This window comes from Mangifera indica, chromosome 16 (assembly GCF_011075055.1).
Source record: "Mangifera indica cultivar Alphonso chromosome 16, CATAS_Mindica_2.1, whole genome shotgun sequence".
Taxonomy (NCBI): domain Eukaryota; kingdom Viridiplantae; phylum Streptophyta; class Magnoliopsida; order Sapindales; family Anacardiaceae; genus Mangifera; species Mangifera indica.
Genome location: NC_058152.1, coordinates 948687 through 963422, shown reverse-complemented (window position 1 = coordinate 963422; position 14736 = coordinate 948687). Strand labels below are relative to the sequence as shown.

General features: G+C 36.7%; 2 protein-coding genes, 1 long non-coding RNA gene, 2 other non-coding genes and 1 pseudogene across 11 annotated transcripts; 3 read left to right on the top strand and 3 right to left on the bottom strand.

Annotated features, from left to right (window-relative positions):
* Positions 1-1953: 1953 nt before the first annotated feature.
* Positions 1954-2070, bottom strand: LOC123199830. The gene has a single exon (XR_006498437.1). It is a non-coding gene; the product is annotated as a U5 spliceosomal RNA (small nuclear RNA).
* Positions 2071-4104: 2034 nt separating this feature from the next.
* Positions 4105-5530, top strand: LOC123198837 (annotated as a pseudogene).
* Positions 5531-6541: 1011 nt separating this feature from the next.
* LOC123199456 (UPF0548 protein At2g17695) lies at positions 6542-9089 on the bottom strand. The gene is made up of 5 exons (XM_044614468.1): positions 8964-9089; positions 8545-8605; positions 8256-8432; positions 7974-8172; positions 6542-6843 (listed from the first exon to the last, which is right to left on the bottom strand). Exons 2-5 carry the CDS (start codon positions 8601-8603, stop codon positions 6661-6663), a joined length of 618 nt encoding a protein of 205 aa, XP_044470403.1. The 5' UTR covers positions 8604-8605; positions 8964-9089; the 3' UTR covers positions 6542-6660.
* Positions 9090-9178: 89 nt separating this feature from the next.
* On the top strand, positions 9179-11884 carry LOC123199457. Of its 7 annotated transcripts, XR_006498381.1 has the most exons (6): positions 9197-9526; positions 9697-10079; positions 10191-10265; positions 10473-10594; positions 10682-11261; positions 11556-11884. It is a non-coding gene; the product is annotated as an uncharacterized LOC123199457 (long non-coding RNA). The 7 variants fall into 7 exon arrangements; XR_006498382.1 differs by having other exon boundaries at positions 9179-9526; positions 9697-9780; positions 9908-10594; XR_006498380.1 differs by having other exon boundaries at positions 9185-9526; positions 10191-10594.
* Positions 11885-12401: 517 nt separating this feature from the next.
* Positions 12402-13401, bottom strand: LOC123199455 (ganglioside-induced differentiation-associated protein 2-like). Its single transcript, XM_044614467.1, has 3 exons — positions 13231-13401; positions 12881-13145; positions 12402-12770 (listed from the first exon to the last, which is right to left on the bottom strand). Exons 1-3 carry the CDS (start codon positions 13358-13360, stop codon positions 12548-12550), a joined length of 618 nt encoding a protein of 205 aa, XP_044470402.1. The 5' UTR covers positions 13361-13401; the 3' UTR covers positions 12402-12547.
* A 728-nt stretch (positions 13402-14129) lies between these two features.
* Positions 14130-14280, top strand: LOC123199850. The gene has a single exon (XR_006498453.1). It is a non-coding gene; the product is annotated as a U4 spliceosomal RNA (small nuclear RNA).
* The last annotated feature ends 456 nt before the right edge of the window (positions 14281-14736 follow it).

Genomic DNA, 14736 nt, shown 5'->3' with positions numbered 1-14736 from the left:
GTTTGAATTGTTCTTCCCTCAACCTTATTCCATTGGCTCTATTTTATACGTAATCTTTTTAAATATGTGACATCAAATTTTTGTTCCTTATGAATTGTCTTCTACCTTTGACAGGATTCTCAAAACTATTCTCAGTACTTTACAAACATGGATTTCATTCTTCCATCTCATTTGTTTGATTTGAAGTCCTCTATTTCAAGTTTTCTTCATTTGCAGCTTAATTGCAGAGGCTGGTGTACCATGTGCAGCTATACATTTAAAATGAACAAGGGTACCTGGGTAAGCTCTATTCAAGAAATCCTACTGAAAATTTATTTATGTATTTTCCAATTTAATTTTCAGGATATTAAAATCTTCTCTTGATTATTAAAATCAAGATCCAACATTAATTATTCAGGATTTTGCTTGGCTTGGCTTCCATGGCAAGTATATTCTTGTCATGTGAAAGTTTGACTTCTGAATTGCACTGCTGTTTATTAATTCAACTCTTCATCGTCTTCTTCAACACCATCTTCTCCTTCTATCTGCTGTTGTATCTCAGAAGTCACCAATTTTTGCCAAGAATGGATACCACTACACCTGATTGGTCCAGTCTTCAGGACCACGTTCTTGCCTCCATTGCAGAGCTTCTTCCCATGAGTATCGACACACTCCGTTTTTGTGCCGTTTGTAGTTCATTTCACTCCTCGATTCCTCCTCCGCCAAAAACTCTATCTCCGCACAAGGACCTTAAATTTTCCATCCCATCAATTCCAACCCATCGCGGACACTTGGTGCTCGCTGAGTTCACTTACTATGCAATCGGACCCCTGCCAAGTAGCTCCAATCCACACCAAATTACAGATACATGGTTGCTCAAATGTGAAGAGTTGAACTCCGGCAAAGTTCGATTAGAGGATCCACCATCTAGACATCGTCTGGGAAACTTGTCCAACAAGGTATCCGAGTCGGAAAGCTACCACGGTCTTTGGACGTGTTGGATTATGGGATCAAGGAAGTGGCTAAAGCCTATAGAATTGAACAAGTTTATCAAGGTAAAGGTATTAATAGAAGGAAGCCTATTGTTTTCAGTAAGGCTGCTGTGTCATCAAGCTTCGATTAGAATGATGATGGGTTCGCCGTTATGACGATAATTCCAGCAATGGCACTAATGTGGAGATATGTAGACAAGAAATGGACCAAAATAGACGTTGGTTCTGACCACTCTCTTGATATAATTTTTCATAATGAAAAGTTCTATGCTTTGATGTCCACTGGTGTTGCCGTAACTGTGGGCTCCAAGTCTTCAACCGTATCTCAAGTTTCTGTTCCTTTGCAGATTGAACGTTTTTGGGATTCGTCCTATTTATTAAAGTTCTGTCAGGATTTGTTTCTGATCATCCAGAGATGGCAAATGCGGGTGGAACCAATTTAATTCAAGGTTTACAAGCTTGATGAAGAGAAATGTGAGTGGGTTCAGGTGATGGATGGATTGGAGGATTCAGTGTTTTTCGTTGGCAATGATTCTTCATTCTCTCTTTCGGCTAAAGAGTTTCCTGGATGCAAAGGGAATAGTGTTTATTTCAAACATGGTCCCTTTGAAGTTACCGATTGTCACCCTGGAACCGATAGTGGGATTTTTGACTTGAAGGATGGCACGGTTGGAGGTCTCTCCGCTTTTCCAGGCTATTCTAAGATCTTCTGGCCTAGACCAACTTGGGTCGAGTAGTTATTCAGCTTGTCTCCCGGTGGAATTAGAGCAACTGTTGCTTTAATTTGCTTTTCGCTATTCAATCATGCAGCATCATCAGAACTCTTCTTTCTTCAAAAATCCCAGCACCAACACGTCCTCCACAGCGTCCGCCTACCGTGAGGAGCTGAATGGTTGACAATTAGCCCCAGACACAGAGTCCACTCGTACCCAGGCAAACAAGAAAATACTTATTATCAGAACTATTCAACTGCGATTGTAGGTGTTTCCAATAATAGGAAACCCTTCAAAAATTGCCGTATGCCGCTGTCTGCGGCGAGCACACGGTATTCTTTAGTAAAAGGCGAAAGAATAGTTCGCTTTGTGCTCACCGCACGGCTGGATGACTGTTGATGAAGCTTAAGCGTTATTTTATAATAGCTATTCGAGTGTTCTGTTTTCTCTGTAGTCGATGTGGCATCGCTGCATGTATTTTTCAGGCCTCTCTCTAGGTGATGTGGCTCGTCTGCCACTTTTTAACCAACTTGGTAGTAAATTGTCAACTCCCCCATTTCAAAACTCTAAATAATTAGCTACTGACAGCTTTCAACGTCAGTTTTTGATGGTAAACAAGAAAACCCCATTCAGTTTTTCAATCCAAGTCCATCCAACAAACTAGAACTAAACTTACGTCTCTTTTATTTATTTGAACTTAGACCATGAATTTCTAACTTACCCTTTTGAAGGAAGGTAAGAAAGTAATGTTTTCATACTCAAATTAGACATTGATTTGATGGAAGATTCAGTTTGGTTCAACCAGTGATTAAATCAATTGACCGATGATCACACGGAAAACTGTTTAAATAAATATTTAAAAAAATACTTAAAATATATTTATATAATTAATCATTAAATATAAAATCTGAATTACATTAAAATAATAATAAATTTGGCGTGACACGAAAGGATGACGATTCAACATTCCAAATCAAGACCTTAGTCTATCTCTTCCAAACTGAAAGGGAATTTTTCAATAAGAGAAGAGACAATGATAAGGACAAGAAAAACTAAAATCCTCTCAATCAACAACAAGACAATGATCACAATAGATATATCTTTGTGGTCTTCTCTTTGGCTCGTCCCTTCCTTTATATTATTTTCTGAATTTTTAAATACTAAATTGCCCTTAACAATTTTGAATTATTTTAAATATGTCAAACACTTAATAAATATTCCCCGACGAAGTTCTTCGTCTATCAAAGTTTCTCTGACGCCAATCGGGCGTTCAAATAGAAGGAAAGAGATCATCGAAAAGAGAGGATGCTTCGGAAGAGAGAGGCCATCGGCAATGGAGCCGGAGATGTCGTCGGAGATTTCAAAACGAAATCCTAGGGTGAAACTGTCATTTTTTAAAACTTAGGTTGAGAGAAACTTTTAGTTTTTAAAGTTTAGGGGGACAAAAAGAGATAAAATTTTCAAGCGTTAGGGTTCTGTTAAATTTAACCTGTCATAGGTGGGTAAACGATATTTTCATAGTTAATGGAGAAAACTTTGAGAATTCCGCATAGTTTGGATGGAAAATAGTCCTTTGGCCCAATGATTGTCTGTTATAGGCAAATATGTCGCTGACAATATTTCCCACACAAGGTTTGACAAAATAATTTGTCATCCTTTAAGTTAGGAAAATCTATTTCTCACCCATTCACTAAATTTGTTAAAAAATCTGTTCTACTTTTTTTTTTTTTATAAATGTATTGAAAGATACAAAAAACTCACAAGCTATAAAACTTTGTTACAAAAAATTTATTAAATAATTTTATATTTTAAAATATATTAATTTCAATTAGAAATAGTAAAAAAATTACTAATAAAATATAGATAAGAATATCAATAACATATAATCGTATATTTGAAAGATAAACTATCTTTTTTTAAATGTTAAAGGTGTTAATAAATTTTTTAGGGGTTTAGAAATTCAAATTAAATTTGGGAGTGTTTTTGAAAAAATTAAAATTTTAATATTTTAAAAAATAACAATTACACCCAAAACCCTGACATAAACGTGATAAATTAGAAATATAAATATCATATTTAAAAACATTAAAGCTGCAATTATGTTTTCAAAATATACAAGATGAATATATAATTTTTAAAATAAAATAAGAAAAAATATCTATTTATCCCTAATAAGTCTTAAAAAATGGCATTTATATCCTATAATACGGTTTATAGTTCAGTACGGTAATATTGCAATATTTTAAACATTAGAGAAAAATACAGTTACCTTGATTAGGTGGGTGGAAAAATATCTTTTTCAAATTCAAAGTTGGGAATCGTTATTTCTTCATACCTTGGGTAGAATAGCATTTATCAGGCCCCGATCACAGCAGAACAATCAGAGTAATAATAGCACCGAAACATGAGACAGCGACTACCTACCGACAACAACGATGGCTCTTGAACCTGAACAGATCGTTTCACCGTCTAAGAGTGTTCCACAAACGGCGATGAACCGCCGCCGCCGCAATATGTTCTTAAGCAATCCATATTTGGGTCTATAGATGTTTCTCCTCCATACGGTCCATTTCCAGTCATTGATATCAGTCTATTCTCACCTTCCTCTCCACCAGCTGATGCTCACAATGAACTAGAGAAGCTCAGATCCGCTCTCAGCTCTGCAGGATGCTTCCAGGTTAAATGCATTTAACTTTCTAAATGGAATTCAGGGTTTTCAATCTTTTGCTTTTGTGATTGTTTTAAGTGGCAGGTAATCGGCCATGGGATTTCGAGTTCATTTCTTGATCAAGTTCGTGAGCTCGGGAAGCAATTTTTCGAGCTTCCAATGGAAGAGAAGCAGAAATATGCCAGAGCAACTGACCAGATTGAAGGCTATGGAAGCAACATGATAGTATCTGAAAACCAAGTAATGGACTGGTCTGATCGTCTTTCTCTTTGGATTTTTCCGGAAGATACAAGAAACCTTCATTTTTGGCCACAAAATCCTTCTGGTTTCAGGTTATCGACATTCATTTATAATATATAATCTCTGAACATAACAAAGATTTAACTTTCCATACCTGATCTTCAGGGAGATGTTAAATGAATATGCCGAGAAGGTAAGGTTTCTAGAGCAAACACTATACAAGGCGATCGCAAAGTCACTGAACTTGGAGGAGAACAGCTTCTTGAAGATGATTGGAGAGAGAGCTCCAGTTCGAGCAAGGTTTAATTTCTACCCACCTTGTTCAAGACCTGATCTTGTTCTCGGTGTCAAACCTCACACAGATAGAGGAGGAATCACAATTCTTCTGCAAGATAAAGAAGTGGAAGGTCTTCAAGTTCGTGTTGATGGCAACTGGTTTAAGGTTGCCATAGTTCCTGATGCTCTTGTCATCAATCTCGGGGATCAAATGCAGGTAATTATGATCAATCTGGTAAACTTTAAACTGAATTGAGCTTCATGAACGTAATTGTGCATATGCAGATAATGAGTAATGGTATATTCAAGAGCCCACTGCATCGGGTGGTGACAAATCCTGAAAAGCTGAGGATGTCAGTGGCGGTTGTGAGTGAAGCAGAGGTAGATAAAGAGATTGGAGTGGTGGATGGGCTGGTGAATGAAGAAAGACCAAGGTTGTATAAAAATGTCAAAAACTTTGGTGCTGTGGCTTATGAATCTTATCAGAAAGATCAAGTAGCAATAAACACCATTACAGCTTAATCATCTGTTTCATCGCCAGTGATGTACCATGAATGCTTGGTATTCAATAAGATCTTTAATATTCAGAAGCTATACATATATGTTTCAGGAATTGTACTTTCCATTGTCATTAGTAAAATTACGTGTACTAATAATAAGTACATCCAATGTTACAGGATTCGTGATGCACTTAACAAATCACTACACCCTCTAAATCTCTAATAATCCTGTAGGGAAAATCTAGTTAATAATTGATCAAATTTTACACACAAAACTCTCTCTCAAACTCCAAGAGAGAACGAAAGAGAATGATACATATAACCATTGGAAAAACTACTCCCCACTACCGAGCCAACACTTCCCTGTAAGCTAAATATGCAGGTACTTGAAACAAACTTGATTTTGCTCATTTAGTTATCTTCTTCCTGCTCACCCAAAATAATCTTAACTATGAAGTCAAGGTTACTCGGACAGAGTGGGTAAAATCTGTGTAGGTTTTGTCAGCTACTGGTCTCCCTATGGATTAGCGCTTTACTGTGGTTAACAATCCTAACTAGTGAGAAATTGGATATGTGAAAACTAGAACGTTATTCCACAAACTTATTTAGTCATGCACTACAAGTAGGAATGTTAAACATCATCTGAATTTGTGCCCTTACTGCAACTAAACTGATTCCCTAATACAAAAAGGATTTGATTCATAAAACTCTCACTTCAACATCAAAATCCAATCAGCTAAACAATCATCTTATGGAAATATCTTTGATACACTTGTCGTATTTACAACCAATCAATTAGAGAGTGAAAACGTATGTTACATGTGTTGATGTACAACGATTATAGAAAAAATATTCTCTGTTAAAATGGCTCAAACTAAAACATTATTGGTCAATGCAAGGCTCTAGTTAAAACACAAGCTATTAAGGCATAGCTGTTAGCCGTACCAAAACAATTTAAACCAGATCTACTCCACTAAGTACTGAGCTTTCAAAATTCAAGAGATGAGGGAAAGCAGACAGTTAACAGTTACTTCACCGACAGTTTTGTGAAGAAGTTTAGTGTCATGAGGAAAGTATTTGCGAAAAACTGCCATGGGGCTGTAAACATGGGGTAGTGGAGCAGCCAATGAGAAAGTACCATGCCTTCATGGGATCATATGACAGATTATAATGTGGGGTTGTCAAGTCATCAATCATTAAACACCATGATACCACAGCTCTTGGTAACAAAGCAGAACAAATGTTAACAGTAGAGTTTACATCTAACATACATAATTGCAACATACATGCAGTCATGAAGCAGCCAAATGTTTCTTAATTGCATTGGCAGATTGCTGAGCAAAATACTTCTGCCTTAGTTGCACATACGGGTATCCAATAAATGACAGAAAGTGTGCTGGCTTTGAGAGGGAAAGTATTTCATACCATACTTGGTTATCTTCATCCAGCTCAACTGAAAAGCGCTCTTCCCCAGCCTGTATTTAGGCAAATTTATGTCTTGTTAGTATAGTCTGTGTTTATATACATTGCAACACTAAAAGAATAATAAATTGTAAGTCTCAGATACAGCAGCTCTTCTCAGCTAGCCTTCTAAGAACCTATGGAGATGACAGAAAACAAAAGTAGTTTCCCTTGTTTTTTTGCAGTATAACTGCATTAAGATTTGGCTTAACACTTTAAGATAATGCATAGGTGACCAGAACAATGGTATTTTCCTTTCTCCTGTAACATTATACCCTCATTAAGACGTGAGTCAGTGAACAATTTTGGCAAACCTATGAGTTCGTGACTATGGAAGGGTGAGTAATCCCATAAGCACATGATTTTTCACCTTTGATGTTTCAACCGGACAAAAATTGGTGGAACACAAATTCTGAGCTACTTAAGGTCAATAAAAGAAATGAAATGTGATAAATTGTTTGGTGACAAGAAACGTGAATACAAAGCATTCACATTAAATACAAAAAATTCACATGCTAAACAGAAGTCTTTATCACAGTCATGGACATCTAGTGTGATAACAATACACCAATGTTCAGTGCAATTTAGAACTTGCAAGTAGCTCTAAGCTCTAAACATCACCCTTGAGCAGGAATTTACCTACTCTTCATATGTAAATCAGCCCATAGATATCATCCAGAAGCCAATTAGGCATGGAAATCCACTTTTTCATCAAACCTTTGGAAGAAAAGTTGGAAGATTTTATGGTAGAACTCCACATCTATACCTTTTATTTGGTTCGTACCTTTTGTTTGGCTTCCAAATACATTAAGTAATACATCCACGTAGATCCAAAACAAATCTACTTGTCAGGAAATTAAAACAAAATCAGCTAAAAAATTTTCTTTGTTAAAAGAGCTATAAGCTAAGCCAACCTGGCTACGATCGTGCTTATTTTGATATTGTCCAATGAAACTATTAATGATAGGACTCTAAATTTTATTTCTTGAGTGATTTTGCCTAAATTGTTAACCTAGCTCATCTCGAAAGAGGATGATGTATTTATATGATTAGGCAAAATATATGAAAGGACTAAAGTTGTTTCCTTCCAACTTTAATTTCTAAGAAGAATACATATAACTGCAGCAAGGAAAAATACACTTACAAGTAGGTGACCTTGAAGGGTTCCACTACCGAAACCGAATGAAGCCACAGGCTTTTTTGCTCGTCTACTTTCATTTATATAAACCACTTGAAGAGGCATCATGACCCACGGAAGAAACTCCTTAACACAAACACAGAACTTGGCCCCACTTTGTATTGGGGTCTCGGGATCAACAAATGCCCAATTCAACTCAAAATGTCTGCAAATTCAACAAATTAATTCCACTGGGTTCTTCTTCTCACTAGATGTTACATAAATATGTTTTGAAAGAAACCCACACACCTCCATGTCTTAAGACCTGTCTTGCTCTTCTCATAAGTATCGTGGCCTGAACCAACCAAAACACGTGCATGATTGATTAAGAAGCCATCTTTTGAGAGCTCCATATCCTCTCTAAGTTTAGATGCAGGCTTAGCAGTTGCTCCTCTGTACTTGCCATCATAGTTAAAGACACTAGACCTGTTAATAATTAACCGTTACTGGTACAATTGGACATATACATTACACACCAAAAACAGTTGCAATTTCAGGAGAAAGAACAAAAATTGAATTCAAAGTCAAATTCTTTTACTTGTCAATGCAAGCCTTCTGATCTTGAGGAGACGGTCGACCCCAGCACCAGAACACCATCTCTGTCAACAACATCCATAATCTTGACAAATATCAATTAACACTGCTCACTTAATAAAATATAAGTATGCAAAAACTAAGATGATGGAAAGTCCAATGAACTCAAATGAAGTCTTAACGCATAAATTTTATATGAAATGCAAAAGATAATATAAAATTCAAGATATGGGCAAGTCCAATAAATCAAGTAGAATTTATGTTGACAGAGAATCGGAAATTTTGATTCCTGAAGGATGATTAGCGACAGTGACTTAATTCAACAGAAGCCACAAGCTCACTTAACCGCCATAACATCTTTCATCATTATAAGAACTAAAGCAAAAAAAAAACTATAGCTGTAAAAAAGTATAACAAATTTACCTCTTAATAACGAAGAAGAAGTCGAATGTTGGGTTTGAACGAAGATTTGGGTGTGTGAATTTGATAAAGCTCTGAGTTTTTGTGGAGTTAGGGAAGAACAGAGTGGAGTGAAGGCCAAAAGCCAGACACGTCATCATCTGTTACAATTAAGACAGCTATACGACGTCGGATTCAAGGAGACATAGTTTTCCAAGTTAAACGGCGCCGTTTCGACTCCACAATCCACTCCAACTGGATCGCCGCGAAATTCGAAAAGCTTCTCCAATTCCTAGTGAATTAGTCAGGGTTAAACACCATTGGCAATGAAAAGTAGAAGTGAGAACCAAAAGAAGAAGAAGAATATATTCGAAAATGGAGTTCCAGTGAAACTCTTGAGATGGCATTACGGCCACGCTCAATTTAGGGATAAACAGCGAGGTGTTGGATATCTTTCATGGATGTTTTTAAAAGTTTAGGTAAACCAAGTGATGGCATTGAAGGAGAAAGGAATAGCTGCTGAATTATTTCACTGCTTTTTTCAAAATTTCAGGCACATTGCATCTCATCGCTGGCCATGATTTCAGGTTTGTAATCTACTGAATTGATGAGCAACAAGTGAATTTCCCCCACTTTTATGACATTCTTTTATGAATTTGGTTGAATTTTCCATTTTCTTATTGCTTATGTTGGACTTAATGCCGCTGAAACTTTCATGCTTGAGCTCTTCTATTCTTGTTTTTTAATTTACTTACAGGCCTGTTTACCATAAGCTCTCATATTTGAGGAACTGCTTTCCAGATGTACCGTTATTGGCATTGACAGCAACTGCTGCTCCCAAGTGAGTCAGGTTAATCCGCCCTGTGGAAAAGAACTGACTTCATTACTAAATTATATTATCTTTAAAGTTTGAACTTTCCCCATTCATCGAAGCATTTTTGAGTATTTTTCTCTCTTCTTCTTTTAAGTTGAATATGGCAATCTTTATAACTGGCCAAGATCTTTTGGATGATGCCTATGAAGATTTGTCTAATGCACTCAAGTCTATTGGAGATACATGTGCAATTGTATGCTGTCTCAAACACACAACTTGTGATGAGTTGTCCCGTCATCTTTCCAAAAGCTGCATTTCTTGTGCTGGTAACCAAATATTTTGCAACCCTTTTCTTGTTTCCACAGAAAGCTTTAATTTTTATGGACATAACGTGAAGTCTTCTCTTTTTTCTGGTGGATTTTCTTCATATCATGAAGGCTTGAGTAATAAATTGTATTAGACGATTGGATTTCTTCCAACACACAAGTTGTTGTGGCTACAGTTGCTCTTGGGTATGGTTGAATTTTGAAAGTCCACGTTTTTCCTGTGCTCATTTATCTCAAACTCCTTCGAAATACCTAAAATAGCTTGCTCTCAGGTTCAGAGTTATGTTTGGTGTCATAAACATGAACTTATCTTCTATACAAAAGTTCTCTGTTAGGAAATTGGTTTATATGCCAGTTATTGTATTTATTTTAATGTAGAACCCTTGTTTTCAGGTGATTTATGCTGCACTGTTTAGTTCTTTTTCATATTTCGGCACCTGGTGATGACATGAACTCAAAATAGTGTGACTTAGGACTTAGCACAATTATTGAGCTAGTGCTGTTCCTTCAGGATGGTATGTGACCTAATTGTTAATGCTTTCAATGAATTTCAGATAAGTCATTGTTTGCTTATTTTACTGTTGGTGGGTTCTGTTATGCAGGTATCTGATAGACCGCCTGTCACCAATACTTATAAAAGAAGAGGCAAGATAGGAAATTCACTTCCAGCTCAATTACAGCCATGGCAGTTGGGAATTCTAACAAATTTACCTGGATAACTCAGGCAAAACAACCTCATCTACTGGGATAAACCAAGCAAATCACTCTCATCTGGATTACCCAAACAAATGAGATAAGCAAGCTTTGAATGAGAGGCTGCTGCTTTAAAAAGGGCAACAAGCTAAGCAGAAAGGCATCCAGGAAGAAACACAAATTCAGGGGTTTAGGGGGCTTAGGCCTAGGGGGAACTGGCATGGTTGTAGCCAAGTTCCATTGGTATTTCGGTTATAATTCATTTGGTATTTCAGTAGCATTCATTTCAGAATAAACACTGAACATTTGAGCTGTATTTCATTGATTATCAATAGAAGTCATTTACATTGAATTGAGTTGTGTTCCTTTGAATTACATTACATTGCAATTGCTATTACAACACAGAAGACACATTCTGTTTACACTAAACTTGGCAGGCCGACTTCGTGGAGACTGGAAATTGAAGCATCATCTGCAGAAACAGAACAGGTACGCATCAGTATCATATGTCTCTAATGGCTCTATAATCTATCTTTGTAAGGGGTAGACAGAAAAGATGTCAAAATGGTTTGCCACTTTAATATTCCAAAATCAATGGAAGCCTATTACCATGAGTTAGGTAAAGCTGGCCTTGATCAATTGCCTTCTAGAAGTTTGTTTCATGGATTGGATGACCACAGAAGGATAGTTAGTTCATTGGCCTCAATCCTGCCAATCCTATCTCCTTTTACATTATCCGATGCTCACTGGAATTTCAACTAATTAATCAGCTCTATGCATCAGGAATTCATCTTAAGCAAGGCTGAGAGCAAGAAGTTGCAGCCCTCGAGCTCTCACAAAAGGTTGTCAAAAGAATTGATGTCCAACTTCAATCAGGTGATCTTTTGTAATTTCCCCGTGTGAGCTTTCTGTGGTGTTGATTTCTTAGAAAATCTGACCACTACACAATACAGAATGCAAGCCTACTTATTTTCATCTTATAAACTAGGTATCTACATCACCAGGAAAAAAATCATGTGCTGCTTGCAAACCTAGTTGCCAAGTTACTGGAAGAGCTACCTACTTGTGCTTTATTGGCAAAAAATTGTTTCTTCTAATTTTTCATAAGGTAATAGAATCCAAGTACTTGAAATGCTTTTGTGCATGATATTGACCTGAAAACATAAAAGTGCAAATTAACCTACATAATCTTGTGTTCCGTATTGGAAACAATGGTAGAGCAAGAAAAGCTCTAGATAACCATAGCATAGATAAACCTCTCAATCTTTGTATTATTTTGATGAACTTAAAAACAGAAACTGTCATACCTTACCTTGCCAGCAGGGTTTGGTTTTGACAGTACAGTTTTTTTGCTTTTTCCCAATTTACAGAAGTTTTTAATATGCCTACAACATTATGTCAAATATTGTTTTAAATACAGAATCTAACCAGAGAATCTGACCAGTTGAACCGTTAACTACCCACAAAAATGGTCAGTTCACTTGCAAACTTTTTTGTGTTAAAATAATTTATATTATATAATTAATGATAAATTATATAAAATTGCCGATTACCAATCAAACAGTCTAGCAATCAGTTGGACCACAGTGCCCCCTCCATCCGTTAACGTCTAGCGTGGCTTCGAAAATATTGATGCCAAGATTAATACTACGTTGAGATTTCATGCTGTTAGCCTAAATATATTCACAAAACCCATCCCTACAAACAAAACCTTGGGCTGGGCCCATGGAGAAAAAAATATTAACAAAAAATAAAACGCCGGCCCACAGCATCTTCTAGGAGATACATCTCATGGAGTACATAGACACGGCGGTGGAATCGAGTGCGGGTGCACAGGAGACTCTCGGATGATCACTCTCCAGCCCATAATCCATCATCGGACGGCATTCCAAATCCTCATCATGATCAATCACGAACTCCGGAATCTCCACCTCCTTTCTCCTGACATGCTCCCACAAATAATCAATCCTGTTCACGTACCTCAGCTTCCCATACAACCTACCACTCACAATCATTCCCCCCCTCCATTATCAACATTTAATTAATAATAAAAAATCAAGCGCTAAAAGTGCTTCAATTCGTAACTCGTTACTGGTAACTCAACTCACCCTCCATGGAAGAAAAGACGGCCAAAGGTAGCGAGAAAGAGGCGGGCCTGCAAACCGGGATGAAGAAAGTAAACAGCTTGAAGATTGTCTCTAACATTGCTTGGAATAGCATCGTAAATAGATCGCAAAGCTGAAATTCCCACAAAATTCTCGCTTCTTTGAACTCCGGTGTGGAGGTACAACACAGCAAAGCGCTTCTTCGCCAATTTGGGATAAACCCTCTCCTCCAAATACGTCTTCAGCCCTTCAGCACTCAGATCTCGAGCTATATATCATCCATGGGAAACCCTAAAACGTCAGCTTAAGAAAACACAATTAAAGAAAAAGAAAAAAAATTGAGAATTATATACCAGGGAAGCATTTCCCGATGATACGAAGGATTTTATTGCCATGTTTATCTTTGCCTTGAATCTTGAAGACCTCCAGCCTTTCTATGAGTTGTTGTTGTTCGGAGATGGACAGTGTGAGATCAGGCAACATGTTGAGGGTGATGGCAATGAGAAAGCGAAGGAAAGGAAGGGCCTTTTATAGTGAAAGCGGTGATAATTGGAGAGATAAGGAGAATATTCTGAAGCATCTTCCTTTTCTTGAATCAGACAACGTACGTGGATCACTCCCTTTGGCGTCCGTTACGCTCTCTGTTTTCAGACATCACTATTATAATCTCAACCGTCCGTTGCTAATCCATTTTCCACCAAGAAGATTACACTTTGTTTGGCTATGTTCATCTTCCATTATAAGATTATTTGACCAATAGGGTAACGTATTATTTTGAATGGGATTGGTGGTTTGTGTGTTAATTTAGAAAAATGGTTACTTTTAGTTTGATTAATTGTTAATTTGAGATTCCAGATTAGCTGAGCCAAACGTGGATAAGAGTGGCTTGAGTTTTTGACAATTCTCTTAATTCGAATTTGAATTAAACTATTAGAACTTAAATTTGATTTTTTCAAATAAATCACTAAATTAGTTGATTTGAATTTACTTGTAATTATGGTACTCCATTAATGTCTATTAAGTGATGTGTAGCCTTAAAAAAAATTGAATATATCCCAGCGGACTTCAATGTCTCAAGTAAGAAGGTTGATTGGGCCAGAGGCCCATTTCTATCAGCAATAGTGGTATGGTTTCCTCTGTTGGGGAGCCACAAGATGAAGAAATTTATATTTTTAGTACCACATCGAGCGAGCATAGTGACTCGATGAGAGCAAATGGCTATAAAAATGGCGATGAGAAATGAGTTTTAAGTATCTTTGCGCTTGGGGCAATGACGCAGCTAGTGAGGTTCTAACCGAGGCGCGTCTATTGCTGGTTGAAAACTATTTCCAAACCCCCTCTTAGGCCTGGGTTCTGCCCTGGCCTTTGAGAATTTCTGGAAGGGTTCCCTCAGGGGTAAAGCCCTACAATTCTTAGTTAAAATTTTTAATTAATATAAAATTAAATAACTGTCAATAATAATTTTTGTTTAATTATTATAAAATTAAAATTGTAAAATGCGTTTATTATGTATGGTTTTATTACACCAAATTTAACAGCGTTGTTATCAAAGAAGTACAAAACTACTGTACGGTGGCGTTTCTGAAGATCGAAGCCTCGTTCTTAACGGGACGAACGTTTGGTGCAACACAAGCAATAATATTAGAACAATAAAATTATGTGTAATTATTTTGGATATATAAATATATACATATTTATATGTGTCATTATATGATTGGATGATTGAATTAAGAATAAAACAATAACCAATCATATGATGACACATATGAGTGTGTATACATTTGTATACTTAAAGTGGGTACACATAGTATTACTCATATTAGAATTATAACAAGTTAATCGTGAATTGGATCTTCGTA